Source organism: Lissotriton vulgaris, chromosome 2_1 (genome assembly GCF_964263255.1).
Source record: "Lissotriton vulgaris chromosome 2_1, aLisVul1.2, whole genome shotgun sequence".
Lineage (NCBI taxonomy): Eukaryota > Metazoa > Chordata > Amphibia > Caudata > Salamandridae > Lissotriton > Lissotriton vulgaris.
Genome location: NC_141687.1, coordinates 1,322,775,123 through 1,322,791,636, shown reverse-complemented (window position 1 = coordinate 1,322,791,636; position 16,514 = coordinate 1,322,775,123). Strand labels below are relative to the sequence as shown.

The 16,514-nt window shown below is 40.8% G+C and overlaps 1 protein-coding gene across 2 annotated transcripts in view; it reads left to right on the top strand.

The window, feature by feature from the left end:
* The window catches only part of CCDC14 (coiled-coil domain containing 14), a 221,436-nt gene that overhangs the window by 54,193 nt on the left and 150,729 nt on the right, over positions 1 to 16,514 (top strand). For both annotated transcript variants that reach the window (XM_086957082.1, XM_086957083.1), the window contains exon 7: positions 2,681 to 2,775. In XM_086957082.1, the coding sequence (XP_086813208.1) occupies positions 2,681 to 2,775 (95 nt within the window). The remainder of the gene's footprint in view (positions 1 to 2,680; positions 2,776 to 16,514) is intronic.

Below are 16,514 nucleotides of genomic sequence, written 5' to 3'. Positions count from 1 at the left end.
CCTTTTCCTGCCACTGTTACTAACCTCCAGAAAAAATTGCTCATCAATTAACCCTTAGAATACTGGCCTCAATATAATCTGTTATCAAGATATTAGAGGGAAAACATCTCTTGCTGAAAAGAACTATCATCATTCTCACAAATAAAAAAAAAAACGCTCTTAAGATACACTGCCCTATTTCAGAATATAATCCTCATTCCCCTCAACCCTTAGTCTTCCCTAACTCCACTTCATTCTCCTTTTTCCCTCCTACCATATCTGCTATTCCTCTGGTGCCGACCCATTTCCACACTATATTTGCACCGTCCTAAAGGAAACTTTTTGACCACACTCCTTTTATCACCTCGCCCACTAAAGATACACAATTTGTTCACGCCACCCTTACAGGCAAATCAAGTTTATCCACTTTCCCTTTATCCACCACACCTCTCTCAACAATAATGCTTTCCTCTCCCTGTTACAAATCCCAGCATCTTCCCAACATCTCCGCTCATGAATGCCCCAGGTGAAGACTCAGACTATTTACGGAATCTTCCATGTCTGTTAAGAAAATCTACCTTGCTCTGCTTCTCCCCCTATTCTTTCGTGCCTCTCCAACCTGTTCCCTACCTTCAACGCCTCACTTCGCTCACTGTTACCCTTCTAATCACACCTCTTTTATACTACTTGTGCACATCTCCCTGCTTTACCCCCAAAGCTTCAACTAAAGCAACTAGATGAATCATGTGATAGACAATATTCTGATGGATACTTCTGATGACAGATTTCTCACTTTTTGGTATTCCCAGGCTCCACACTGGACCCGGAAACCTTTTATGCACCAGCTTCCTTTCGTGGCTAGCTGGTGAAATTGGGATTTATGGCATACTCGTCCTGATTCCAGCAATGACTTCACAAAGTTCCATTAAGACGCAGTCCCTGCGCGCTGATGTCAGTTCTGTTTTTTTCCGCACCCTTTAATGCAGATCTAGAGCTCTGCTCCCAATTTTTTTTATCAGTCTTCAGACTCCATAAAAACTTCGGTGACACCGTGCAGTAGGGAAAATGTCCCCTTTGAAGACTACGGATTTTAATCCGTGCTGCGCCTGCCAAAAACAGATGTTGGTCACGGATCTACACAATGCCTGACTTTGGTACCTAGGTTTTTACCTAGGTTTTAAGTATAATTCGAAGTCCTTTAACAAGTTATTCCGGATGCACCCTAGGGCTATCTGGGATCTGGTGGTCGGTCATGCCCGAAGTCCTGGTCCTGCTCTTAAATATATATATATTTTTGCAGATTTATATAGCGTGAACTCGACCCGAAGGTATTTGAGCACTTTACATGAGCACTTGTTACGTAACAAACGGACACAATAATTTTTTTGGTAGGCACAGGAGATTATGTGATTTGCCCAGAATCACACGATGTGGAGTCGACCCCGAGGCTCGATTCTTGGTTTCCCAGCTTCAAAGTTGGCAGTCTAGTCTTGAGACCTTTTCGTCTCTGTCCTATATAGAGTTGAACAAAATATTTCTTTAGCTAAAGCATCATTTCTTCAAAGAGCACACCCGCAACAGAACATGAACTGTTTCAAACTTAAACTGTTTATCATCGATTTACAGTTGTGCTCCTCGAAATTTTCTTTGATAGTTAGTTAATAGTTTTATATATAAAAAAATTAGATATTTCACGATGCAGATATTTGATTCTCACATGCATGTTTAATCATTTGATGCAAATGTAGTTTAAAACCAAATTCATTTATACAAATAAATATTCAAAAGTATCTTTCAAAAATCTGTACCCAAAAAAATGAATACTAAAAACTTGATACGTTCTCAGTTACAAAATACCATGCACCATTGATTGGTTGATGTCCCAAAAAAATGCCGAAACAGCACGTTCAAGAAGGGAAGTTTACGTTTATTCCTTATTGTAAATGTTAATAGTTCTTCTCTTGGTTTATTTGGGAATGATACTTGTATCTCATAACGCTCATACTCAAGGTAACGTTTAATTTTTCGCCCTTGCATTATGCTGTCTCTTGAATTGAGAATGAAACGTTGAAAAGCAAAACATTTCTTGCTCTAGCAGTCATTTATGCAAAAAAATAGGGCCAAAATATGTGTTCATTGCCACCACTGGAAAGTAATGATTTTAAATTCAATTTACATTTTCATTCCAGTTCCTTTCTGATATTGCAGTTTCCGTTGCCCTTATATGTAATAATTATAGGTCTACATTTGTGCCAGCTAGGGCCAAAGATTGATGTATCATTGTTCATTTTCCCTTCAACCATCTCATTCAGTTTGCGGTTTCAACCTCGGGTGTGTTGTAAACCTTCGAGATAATTACAGTATGGGAACAGGGGATGTGAATAAATTCACACCCTCTGCGTTCTGGTCCATTAAGTATAATCCAAGTATAAGAGTGATGCTGAACTCCCAATAACCGTGCTCCTACAAAGGGTTGAGTCATTCGTGAAACAAACCAAACCGAATGCAATACATATAGAAAGGTACGCACAGAGAGGGCTGCCAATGTATTCAGTTCTTAAATAAATCTCACATCAATGTTGTTTGTAAAATAAACTCATCAAATTACAGTGAGACAATCATTGACATGTAAACTGTGGTTTTATGCTTTTTTTGTTTGTTTTGTAAATCTGAACAATTGGTGAGAGTATTTTTATTTTAGGATGCCATGGGTCTACCCCCTTTAATTATCGTTTGCCATCTTCAACTCCTACCCTTTCACCTCAGCGTCCTGCCACTCCTGACGGTTATCGCACGGTAAGTGTATATTTGGTTAAAGGATATTAAAGTGTTGTTTCCATTATTTGATTTTATATGTGTATTTGTTCACGGCCAAATTGTTTCTTTTGGAGTGTGATTGTCTCATCTCACGCAAGCTGGGTTTGTAATGTGCAATCCAGATAGAAAATATATACCGTGCCCAGTATACTTTCCAAATTATTGGTACTTTATAATGGGTCTAATGTGAGCATCCAAAGAAGGGAGAAGCAATTCACACATCAGGGGAGGCAATTCGTATTGTAGGTAATCCCTCACACTCCTACCTAGGTGTCATCCTCTGTCTCCTCATCCGTCCAGAATTTGTATAATGACAAATGGCCTTCCTATATCATAGAATGCTCCTAAAGAGGGGTTAATCTGACAAAAGGATCTGGGAAGTTTAATAAAAGTCTCTCCAAGATTAGAAACTGGGACCACCTGTTTTTTGTGCTTCTCTATCGGAGACCATTTTGCGCAAACGTTTCTGCTGATGCGGCCCGTAAGAGTGAGGCAAGTGTTTGGTGACGTGGAATCATGGGCTTAATGGGAACATAGTTCATTTCCGTCAGCACTTGTCATCCTATTCCTAGGACAGTCAATTAACGAAAACACTCTTTTACTTGTGTATATATTTCATTATCTGAGGAGAGAGAAAAATGGATGTCGTCTAAGGATGGATGGGAGGTTTGGGGGCAATATTGACAAAAAACATGGTCCCCATGCTTTGGTGCAAATGGTTACAATACACTAGGATTATTTTGTAGATGGAGACAAATGATTGGGAATTCCAGACCTATTAACCTCATAGCTGCTATGGATCGTCCAGCTCCAGTGCTGGACGTTCCATTGCGCAGGTGAGGTTCGAACGTTCAACGGCCGACGGCAGCACTACGGAGGTAGTGGTGCCGTCGGCCGCCGAACGTGCGCAGCACCTAAGGGGTTAAGTCTACCAATAATTTGGGCACTATCCTTGGCACACTATATATATTTTCTCATCAGGATTAGTCTCTCATTCCTCCCTTCCCTCAGGTTATTGGGTATATGTGGTTTTGTACTATAAATATAATGCATTGTACATTATTTTATTTGATAAATATACTTTTTAACTATATGCATGGCCTAGCTTAAACTGTTCTTCAATAAACCTTCTTTGTGAGACTGTGTTCTTCACTTTCATGTCTTTTCAATTATGAATTTCAGTAGCATTTTTAGTAAAAGTACAATGAGGTTTAGTTCTTTTGATCTCCATACACATTTACAACTTTGCTTGCTACATAATGCTTTGCCTGCAAATGGTCTTCGAGCCAGTCGCAAACTTCAGAGAAATTCTCTACAAATATTCAGTGGTGCTAGATCTCTAAGCAAGATCAATTTATTTCCATTATTCTTTTTGTGACCGTGCACTTCAGTTTCCTCAACTAAAGGGTGAATCAGTCAATTCCTTTCCCTATGGTGACATATAAACCTGTGCTTTCTGAAGGCTGTTTAAACAAAAAAAATATATATAAAAAAAACTATATATATATATATATATATATATATATATATATATATATATATACATGCAACAAGAGGACACGGAAATAGGCAGCAGAAAAAACGCAACTAGAAGAATTAGAAAAGAACAATGTAGACCGAGCAATTGTCAACCTTACGAACATAGAGCTCAATGAAGCAGAGAAACAACTACTGGCATTGGGTTTAAGTTACTGCCCCGAAAGCAACTTTAACTTCATAAGAACTAGGGTAGACGTCTACAAATTCATAAGAAAACTAAAATTTTGTAAATACTTCGCTATCAAAAACCCTAAAGTGGCAGAATCGCAAATAGAAGTGCAAAAATCACAAATGACAACAGGCATTGCAGTTAAAGAAATCCCTCCATTTCATAATCTGAGAACAGAGGAATCTGAAGAGGCTGCCACCAACACACAAGAATTATTGGAAGAGGAAAATATCCAAATGAGGAAGAGGGGTCATAGCCCGTTTAAAGCACCATCTATCTTTGTCCCAGTAATGCCAAGGGACGCCATAGACGTGTTCCACGAAAGGGTCATTGATGAATTGAAGACACTCTACAAAAAAAGTGCAAAAAAACGTGCATTACCAAATCAAGAACAAAGACAAACAATACTTTCAACTCATGGACAAATTGAAAAACAATGACTCTGTAGTCATCAACAGAGCGGGTAAAGGGGGAAATATCGTCCTTTGGGACAAAAAGGTATATAGGGATGAAGCATTTAGACATCTAAATGAAGAAGAATGCTATGAAATCTCAAACGGAGCAGCGGTCCATAAAGTGAATGAGGACCTTATCCCGAAAGTGCATATGGGGATCGATCCCCTACAAGGATGACCAATAATCTCCGCTATCAACAGTAACTTTGAAAAGACATCAAAATACGTGGACTTTTTCTTGCAAGAATTTGTCATAAGATTGCCCTCATATATACAGGACTCCCGTGACTTTCTAGCTAAACTAAGTGAAGTCCACTGGGATTATGATTATCTGCTGCTAACATTGGATATTAAATCCTTGTATACAAGCATTAAACACAAAGATGGCCTAGCGGCAGTAGAATACTATCTGAAACTGCGCAATGTTGAATGCTTTAGCCATAACAAAATGTTATTGAAAATTATTTATTGGTGCTTACACAATAACCTGTTCCTTTTTGATGGAAAAGTATATAGAGAAAAACAGGGTGTGGCTATGGGGGCATGCTTCTCCCCAGCTTTGCATGTTTACATGTAGGCTGGTGGGAGGAGCATGTCCTCAGGGGGGAGCATAGAGCACTGTATGATGAACACATTATACAGCTATGGATGTACATAGACGATATTTGTATCGTTTGGAAGGGTACAGACGCAGAAGCAATGAGATTTGTTGATACCATCAATGTGAATACACTTAATCTGGAATTCACACATCACATAGACTCCACTTCCATTAGCTTCCTAGATATTCTGGTTACCATCAAGGCAAACGGTATTGAAACCAGCCTATTCCAAAAACCCACAGCAGGTAATACCCTGCTTCACGCCAGTAACTTTCACCCCTATCATACTATAGCGAGCCTACCCTATGGCGAATATCTTAGAATCAAGAGAGCCTGCAGCACTGAAACTGCCTGTGAGGAAGCGTTATCAATAGCAAAACACAGGCTATTAGAGCGAGGCTACAGCGAGAGAAATTTAAAAGCAGCTTTTTGTAAGGCCAATAAACTGGAAAGAAGAACACTCCTACAGAAAAAGCAGAATACTATCACCTGAACAGATACTCTTCCGCTCAATAAAACTGGTGATAAGGAGAGTTCAAGTAAAACATGTAGATTTATATCCACTTACAGCAGGCAATTGCAGACTATCAGAAAAATAATGAATAAAGAGTGGCCAATAGTGATGACAGTGTTCTTAATGAAATCTGTGTTCATAAACCCAACTTTACCTTTCGCAAAGCTCATTCCATGAGATCAGATCTAGTTAAAACTAGCCCAGAAACATTCAACAAAGGGAACTGGTTTCCCTCCCGAATGTTTTTTTTTAAATGCAGCTCATGTCGAGCTTGCACATTTGGCACCAACACCGCAGTTTACACCAACGCATTTTCAGATCGTTCAATCAGAATAAAAGGGCACTTTACATGCAAAACTAAATATGCGGTGTACATTTTAACCTGTATATGCGGATTGAAATATGTCGGGAGTACGAAGCTCCCAGTACAGGCAAGAATACTACAACATTTAAGGGCCACAGTAAATTCTGACCCTATGTATCCTGTAGCCAGACATGTCAAAGCAGAACACGGGAACAACTTGAACGTGCTCAGCTACTTTGTCATTGATAACGTTCCGAGCAACAAAAGGGGAGGCGACAGAGAAAAACAACTTCGTCGCCTAGAAACCAGTTACATAGTGGACCTGGATACTAAGAGCCCGCGGGGCCTTAATATTTGTGAAGACCTGTACCATTTCTTATAATGAGCCAACAGAATACAGATATTCAAAACAAGTCAATATACTATGACACTCACACCGTCATAGAATTATGATTGAAAGAAAGTATAGCCTGATGCGCTAATTTTTAGCACTGTGGATTTTTAGTCAAATCTTATATTCTGGATATTTTTTATATATAGTGAATGTTTTTATGTCTATTTATGTTTTTATGCGGTGTACCAGGCTAACTGGAAACTGTGTTAAGAATGGATGGGTTGAACACAACACTTTAATACAATGTAAAGTATGTCCAGCTCAATGAAAGCCCCTATATAACTGATGTGTAGGCTAGAATATCTATTCAAGGAAATTTGGAAAACTGGTCTTAAATAAATGATGTTATAGGATCAATTACAAGTTGAGACATACAAAATGAACGTAGTTTTGTGTATGTTAAGTCCAAGTTCCATGGATTGGGATAAGTATTTGTACAGGTATTAACTAATAATAATGAAATTAGTCGTCTGCCCGAAATCCCTGATCCCATCCCTTTTATGTAAATATATCAATTCCTACTCAGTGTAAATCTGTTTTTAAACTCCCGGCTGGGAGATCAACTTTTTGCACTACGTGAGAAAATATTTACTGTTAGCACTTTAGAAATTGCACTTTGCACTATTTATGGTGAGCGCCATTTGTTTAGTTTTAACATAATAATGAAATGCTGAAACGATAACACTGTATCTTTGACTCATAAGACACACATGCATATTTGCACAGGAAATGAAATGGCTTAATTTATTATAGCTTGATATTTATATAATTTAATATATACACATGTATTTAATGTGTGGATTATTTACAAAATATTTTAGAAACTGTAAGGCAGAGAGATGTATCCTTAGATCGGAGTCTGTCTTCTTCAAAGATACCCGTACATAGTTGATGCTATTTGTCGAGTATTTCATTTATGTTTACTATATGGACGCGACCAATCACTGGGTTATATGTAATTTAAATATGAGGAGGGTGTTTGAACATAAACTACCAGCGAACAAGGCGACTGGGATCGCCAAAATGCGTTTGGTTATGAACACGATTCAGAAAAAAGGGGGTGGTGATGGACAGAGCATCTGAATTAAGCAGAATACTCGTACCCAGTCAACAGATCAGGGCTTGATCCATCACCGTTTTTTAGCTCACTGCATCATCCCAGCTCAGAACCTGGCTACATGCAAATTAGTCTGTCCCTGGCCCAGTGATGGATCAAGCCCTGATCTTTGGACTGGGTAGGAGTGGTCTGCTTAATTCAGATACTCTGTCCACCACCACCCCCTTTTCTGAATCGTTTTGTCCACCATAAGCGTGGAAGGGTATGCTTAGATGTGAGTCCCTTGCTCATTGCACCATCAGGATTCAAGCAAGCCGGGCCGAAGACGGCTGTAATGCCAGAAACCGGTCCCCGGAAGCTTGTTTCCTTTCCAGTAAAAGAATTGGCTTGGTAGTTTGGTCTGCCCTGTTCCCATGATGCACTGGGCCAGGGACAGACTAATTTGCATGTAGCCAGGTTCTGAGCTGGGATGGTGCAGTGAGCTAAAAAACGGTGATGGATCAAGCCCTGATCTTTGGACTGGGTAGGAGTGGTCTGCTTAATTCAGATACTCTGTCCATCACCACCCCCTTTTCTGAATGGTTATGAACACAGCAATGCACAAAAAATAATCAAATACATTTACCAGCGGCTGCTGGCTGAAACTGAGAGTCCGTTTCTCTCATCTTTTGCGAGCGCTGAAGAAATGTGGCGTTGAGAGTGGAATCCTGATTCCACCCTTGTGGTTCGTTATCCTAGTGCAGATTTCATGAGGAAGAGAGAGAAACATATTTGGTAATTCTCTTTGGTTATCCAGATTCAAAGCCAAGCATATTGAGGTGAGAAATAAGCAGAGACCATCTACAATAGATTTGCCACTCTAAACACCACTCATTTCACAGATAATATGGAGAGTTCACATTATGCTGCCTTCGTAACATCTAATACTAACAGTAAGGGTCTCTAATTCTTTCTTACCTTGAGTGGAATGAAAACCACAGATTTCTAATGCTTATCAAAGAACATATGCATCTGAGTGCTCTGTTATTCCGTGATTAGTTCTTGGAATAAAATAGTACTGTGACATGACATGCAAGATAATCTTCCATCTTTGAATATTTATACTCCTGTGACTAGGGATATGTCCGCTTCACTGATCAAATATATAAGGAAGATAGGCTTTAAGGCTTTATATGAACACTGTTGACTGAGTTCTTAAAGGGTTTTGTACATCAGCGTGTTTTTAGGGGCACAAACATGGAATTTGCGGTTTAAAATTTCACACCTTGATTTCCAGAATCTGGGTAAGTGGAATCTTTAAGTCAAAAACCATGAATCTACAAGTTTCCCACCTTTGTGAATATAGGGTTCTGGACGGTAAAGTGGTCCTTACAGGGGAATGAGCATACAAAATAGAGTACAAATACAGTAAAAACAAGCATTTACAATGCAATAGGTCTCGGGTTAATTAAGTTTGAGCTATTGGCATTGCTAAATATTGCAACACCAACTGTAATATTCCATGCAGCACAAGAGCAGTGATGAATGTGTGAACAGGTGGCCATGTTTGCCCGTGCATGTGTGTGTGTGACACATTGCGCGTTTGGATGTGTGTGTTGGCTTGAGAGCGTGTATGCCTCGTGTGTTCATGGATCCACGTGGCATATCTAAACAAACTTTTACGTGTTTCTGTGTGGCATTGAGTGTGCGCTTTTATGTAGCCGAATGGAACCATGTGCAATTGTGTGGGCTGCGTGAGTGCCTATATATGTGTGTATGCATCTGTGGGCTTATATTTGTGTTTGCTTGTGTACTTGCATGGCAATATAGAAATGTGTTATTGTGTAGGTGCTTGCATGTGTGTGCGGTCTTATATGTGCCCTGGTGTATTTGCATGTCTGTGCTTTTATGTGGGTGTGTTTCGATGCGCGTGCTTATATGTGCCCTGGTGTATTTGTGTGTCTGCATGTATGTTCTTGTGCTTCGATGTGTGCCTGCTTATATGTGCCCTGGTGTATTTGCGTGTCTGTGCTTTTATGTGCTTGTGTTTCGATGTGTGCATATGTGTTCATGCTTATATGTGCCCAGGTGTATTTGCGTGCCTGTGCTTTTATGTGCTTGTGTTTCGATGTGTGCATGTGTGTTCATGCTTATATGTGCCCTGGTGTATTTGCGCGTCTGTGCTTTTATGTGCTTGTGTTTCGATGTGTGCATGTGTGTACATGCTTATATGTGCCCTGGTGTATTTGCGTGTCTGTGTTTTTATGTGTTTGTGTTTCGATGTGTGTGTGGGATTTTGTACACGGCTGTACCAGAGCAATGGCATTAACTAAAGACATCTTGCATTTCTACAACGGTTTCTACTGGAGAGACAGAATAGCAATATGTGGGCAGTCTCAGAATGTCTATATTTTACACAAAACGTGCAGAGACTGTTTTCACAGATGAAAACAAAATGGCACGTCGGCAGACCTGCGAGGCCTTTACAGGTTCGCACTGACCTGATTACGACGCGCGCCTTGGGATTGGGCCGCGCGACGTCACGTGAGCGGTCTATGGTACAAGCTCACGCACGCGACCCAGTCCTAAAGCGCGAGTCGTAATCCGACTCTGAAAATGCTTTTCCCATTGAGAATGCTGGGCGCGCGGCCAGCTCTTGTCTCCCCTTCGTCGCGTATGATAATGAAAATTAAAGAAGGCTAGAGACAAACAAGGGTTATCAAGCAAGATAACAGATAAGGAGAGAGACTAAGTAGATTTGCATGAACATCGTTTTCTGCTGTCACCTTGCTACGGAGATTAAGAGTTGGAAATAACAAAGAACGAGTAATATACACATTCAGTAACATGCAGTTAGGGCTGCAGGATCAGTAACAGGTTTCAAAACTTGATTAAAAAAACATGATTTTAGCAGATCCGAGTGATTTAACTAATTGGATGCCAGTTTAATGCGTCCGTCAAAGTAACGGAGGTGTGGCAGTGACTGGGGGTACCTCAAAGAAAAACATACGTTGGCCCCTGAGAACTACGCTGACGATTCAAACACTTTTACGAATTACTTTACCCGCACATTACTTATTGACCGGCATGCAAAACTCTACTCATTAGTGCGGAATGCAGAAAATCAGGTCCGTGTGTTTTGTAGCTGTTTAGATCACGTTTTATGCAAATCACCCTGTTGTTTACATGTTGTTAAAGTAATGCACTACAAGAAAACGATCAAAGCATCATTGCACGTAGCACATAAAACCGGTTTAGGATCAGCTGTAAAAAATATAAGACAACATAAAAGAAAAAAATAAACTTAACAAAAGCAGTGTCGGCCCTGTGATAGAAATTCAGTCACTCTCTAGTCTCGATCTGCCTCGGCTCCCGCTGCTCTGGCAATGTGAACGCCGGCCAGGGGTTTTACTGCGGCGCTGCAGACCGAGTGAGAGTCAGCAGTACCTCGACTCGACTACTAGACTCGCATTGAGTCCCCCGCCGCTTCTGACTCACCAACACACTTCAACCACTGAGGGCATTCTTCAATTTCTGGATGTCGGCTAGGAAGAGAGCAGTGATCGGCGCGCGGCGGGGACGCTGGCGCCGTGAGCGCGACTGAATCCGCGCGTGGCCAGCTCTTGTCTCACCTCTCCCATTGAGAATGCTGGGCGCGTGCCCAGCTCTTGTCCCCTTTTGTCGGCTTTGGAGACTGAAACGATTACAATAGATCTCTGCCGAGAACGCGCTTCGCGCATCTCTAGGCCGAGACCTAAAAATGGAAATCTTGTGGGTCTTTTCAAACAATTTGTAGGTAATTTCCCGGCTGCAAACCACCTAAACCCATTCAGAAATTGCACGTTCACCTGGTCAGATGACATTTTGCTCAGCATGTGGCCAAAAAGTCTGATTTGTAAAATTGGTCATATGTTCTGGGTAACCACTATAAATAAGACATTCAATAAACATTTATTACTGAGGTCTGTCCGGTCTCTGCAGCTACCACCCCATATAATTCACTGTTGGGAATTTTCCATACTTTTGTGATCCAATGGACTTAGTCAAAGAGTCTATTGAAGACATTTCCAGTTTGCCTTACAATAAAGGTATTCAAATCGTATGTAATTTTAAAAAATATGGTTGCCCAAAAGACTCAATGCAAGAGATATCTACTTGTCTGGTAAAAGTGTCAACAATCCCACCTACCACCTACATAAATTAGATGAGCTTGGAAGCGAAACCTGCTTCATAATCATTCATTTCCGTCCACTCACCCTAGGTTCTCTACCTCTAACACTCACCACAGCTCCATTCCACTTTCACCGCATTGTCGCCACCTTTCTCGCTCCATTCACATGTCTATTGCACCCACTCCCTCGCTCTCTGCTCTCACACCATTGGCTGCTCGCCACACTTCCCTCAGTATCCATCATGTGGATATAATGTGTAGTAGGTGGGTGGGGTGCCATTGACAATTCCTCAATCTACAAGTACACATGTATTTGTAGATAGAGTGAGTTTCACTGGCACCCTACCCACCTACTACATAGGCACCCTACCCACCTACTACATATTATCTCCACAAAAATACGGAAAGGTTCCCTTTATGAACTGTCGGAAATACTGGAGCTGACCTTTCATGGTTTTCACAGCTACCTGAAATGACGGTGGGACTGCAGATGCGTTAGAATTGCACTTTATCCCTATTGCGCTCTCCGTTGTAAACAGCCTGTGAACGTGTGGGCCATAGCATCTTCTAAGAACTAGATGCACACCATGAATCACATTGTATGCAGTGTAGGTTACAAAACCTAGGTAAAGATTTTTATTGCGCTCTTTTTACCGCATATGGGCTGTATATTCTTTTAATTGAGCCTCTCATAAGGGACTTGTTGCTCCTTGCCCTACTTATATGTGATTACAGTGCAAGGTGAGGAGTGTACAGGTCTCTGCTTTTCCAGGTTCATGCCTGATGAGTTAGCTCGTTGAGCAAAAAAAAATAAGTCAATTCTTGAGCATGGGTTTAGGTACGTTCAATAAGTATGTTTACTAGTGTTAAGTAGATCTTTAGCTTCCTCTGGCACAACTACATGTACTGTGGGGCTCCCAACAGCTTTTGGCCGAATCATCACACATTCGCTTTCCAATTGATTCACACACTTCAGAGAAACACTGCAAAACTATAGAACAATTTTCAGGTCTACAGAAGACAGGATATAAGACACATTCTTTCTTAACAGAAACAAACAGAAAAATCCATCCAAAACATTACACCCAACTAATCCTAACTCTTAAATCACTAAACTAACAAGCACTGGCAAAGCCAGACGGTCTCAGCTTCGAGTCTATTGCTTCTGACATTTCCTTTTGTGCATGTGAAGTGGAATTACTTGGTGTGGAGTGAAATTACGTGGTTTGGTGTGGAATTCTATGCTATGGAATTGTGTGGCGTTGAGTGGAATTATGTGTAGTGTAATTATGTTGCATGGAGCGGAGTGAAATTCTGTGGACTGTAATTGTGTGGAATGGAATTATGTGAAGTGGCAGGGATTGGAATTATGAGGTGTGGGGTAGAATCGGGTTCTGTAGGATGGAATTATGTAGAGTGTGGTGGAAATGTGTTGTGTAACGGAATTATGGTATTGTATAATAATGTGGCATAGATTTGTGCGGTAGCAAGTAGAAATTTGTGGAATGGAATTGTGTGGATTTGAATTGTGTAGTTTGGGATTGTGGCATTCGGTGGAATTATGTTCAGTGGAATTATGTTGCATGGAATGTGGTTAAATTTTGTGGAGTTGAATTATGTAGTATGGATGGGAGTGGTGGGATAATGTGTTATGGAGTGAATGCATGTGGTGTGCATCCGAACTATGTATAGTGTAAATATGTGGCATGTTGCAAAGCAGAATTGTGTGGAGTGTAATGTGGCATGGTGTGGAGTTAAATTTTGTAAAGTGGAATTATGTGTAGTGGAATTGCGTTGCATATAGTGGAATTATCTGGAGTTTAATTGTGGTGCGTGGACTGTAATTATGCAGAGTGGAGTAGAATTATTTTGTGTGAAGTGGCATGTGAAGTGGAATTATGCGGCATGGGACGTATTGAAAATATGTGGAGTAGAATTTGTAGGATTAGAATTATATGGCATGGAAGCAAATGACTTGGAGTTGACGTGTGTTTTGGAATTATGAGATGTTGAAAAGTGTTGGGTGGAGTGGAATTTTAGAGTGTGTATTTTTGTGTTGATTTGTGTGACAGCATTGTGCAATGTTCGTTGAATAATGTGGAATGTATTAATGTAGCAGGAATTGGGGTTGAACTATGCAGTGGCATTGTGTGGGGTGAATTATGTGGAGTGGACACGAATGGGTGGAAGGTGGTAGAAGAAGAAAGAGGAATGGGGCAGGAGGGGGCGGATTCAAATGCAATCTTCCCAGTGCAAAATTGTATATCTGCAATTCCGCTCCTTTGCCCCTTGATATGATGCCCTTACTACTGCTCTCCATCACGTCTGCTCCAGCATCACAGATTTAAAGCCCCCCTCCCGAGCTGGTCTCCATTAGTATTGTCTGCTCTTCTGGGTGTGAGGAGTGACAGGTACTCCAATCAGTGCCTAAATGGAAAAATAGAAGTGCAGGTAGTCTGTGCCAGAGAACCTGCTTGTTTCTGAAAAGTGCTGTTACTCTCCCATTAAAAGTATTTTGTTTCTCTTGAGAAGTACAGGTACTCTTTCCCCTCAAAATAAAAAGCTGCTGGTACTTGGTACCCGACAGTACTGGCCCATTTAAAGCACTGACTCCGATAATAGAGCAAAGCAGAGGTGCCCTATCCATCACTTAAGTCCCCTCTGTAACCACACTGCCCTCTTGCTAACTCCAGAGACATCGGTAGTGAAAATTCTTGTTTCATCACAGACTGCTGACTAACAAATAGTTCCAAGATGTGACAGTCAGTCGCGCATGAAGACCTCCCGGGTTTAATTTGTCAGACTAGCTATTGAAATGCTGGTAGGATTGGGAAAAGGCAGTCACAAGTCGGGCCGGTGCCCCTGAAAGGATGGCAGAGCTGGGGCACTTTCACACTATTTTCTCAATGTCGGTATGGTTAATGGTACTGCCAGTCAAATTGTCTGATGTTTCTGGAAGTGCGCAGGGACTAGGGAAAACGTAACTTAAGAAAAAATCATGTAAAGAGATGATTTGAACGATTCAAAGAACTGTAGTTGACAAGGCGAGAGGCAGTGGCGTTGCAGCTAGCGCTGTAGGCTGTGCAACCAGGTTCAAGTCATGCCGCTGATGAAACATCCTGTGATTCTGTGCAAATCACTTAATCTTCCTGTGCCTACACAAAATTAATGTGTGCTTGTGTAAAGCAATCCAGCACCTTCGGGTTGACTTCGTGTCATATAAAAGCTGTAACAAAAGTCAGAGGACAGGACAAAGGCATGTGGCCTCGTGGCTCATTAATTTTGCTGTGTAGGGGCACAGCAACAAGAGGTAGCAGACGACCGAACCAGCTACCAACGATGCAAAAAAGCTCCAAAAAGTGCGAGCACTGGAAGGACACGCATATTTGGGCCATGCTCCAAGAGAGGTTGGCATGCAAGAAATGGGAAGTGACATCTGTAGAGCTGACCAGCAGGAAGCAAGTAATTAGAAGTGGCTATGAAGCCATCCAGCGTAAAGTAATGGGCGGCCTCCAACCCCGCTCACATAAAACAATATGTCTCGATGAGATAGCACTTGTGCAGTCTAGCTGAGACCTAAACACACAATTGTGATGGTGGCACATGTTCTGTGTAGCATCTCATACCCAAAACATTTTCTCCGGACCTCATGTGTAAAATGGCAGTCATCAGGAATTACATTTATTACGTCACTGGTGAGATTACACGTCGCCTTACCTTTGAAGTGCATTTAAAATTTCTTTGTTTACATGTTATTATTTAATGAAAATTTGTTTTTAAGTCTGTTTATTAATATAAAATATGTGAGTTTGCAAACAGCCCATTTATGGGCAGGATATGTTTTTGAGGGGGAATGCTATTTATAATTTGCTTAGCAGGTCATAAGTGGCAAATTTCAGGAGTTTCTAGGTTTTTATGTGAAGCCATAACTCACTCTATCAGCATTTTTTTGCAGTGACTTACTTTACTTGACTGTCACAATCTGACGCATAAAACTATTTGACATGTGTTTAAAAAAAATTTAATCTGTGATATGTGAATGGGTAATTAATGGTTAGACATAGGGCGACAGCGCCACAACCAATTCTTAGCACTGAAAGGGGGTTAGACGCGGTTTCATGCTCTGTGCTACCCATTGGTACAGTTACCACCTGACTATTCTTTGGCCTTGTGTAACAGAGGCCTGGACTGAATGCACCCTGTGCCCAACTTCCCTCGTTTTCCCCACTACCATAAACAGCTATTGAAAATTAAAAAGTTAAAAAAAACTAATATCAGAACCTTTTTAGAGATATGTAAAATAGCGCTAAAGTTATTAAAAGATGAACGTTTTGTGAACCCACTCTTTAACTTTGTCTCTGCACTGGTCTCAATGTGGCTTACGTAGAGAAAAATAAACATGTAAGTTCCTGATGAAGTTTGTGGAGGTTTGTTGAAGGCAGTCAAAGTTATTAGCATACTAACACTTATTTGCCAACATCTTTTTTTATTTTTTTACTGTAACACCTTGAGGGGTAATCAAGAAAATCAACCT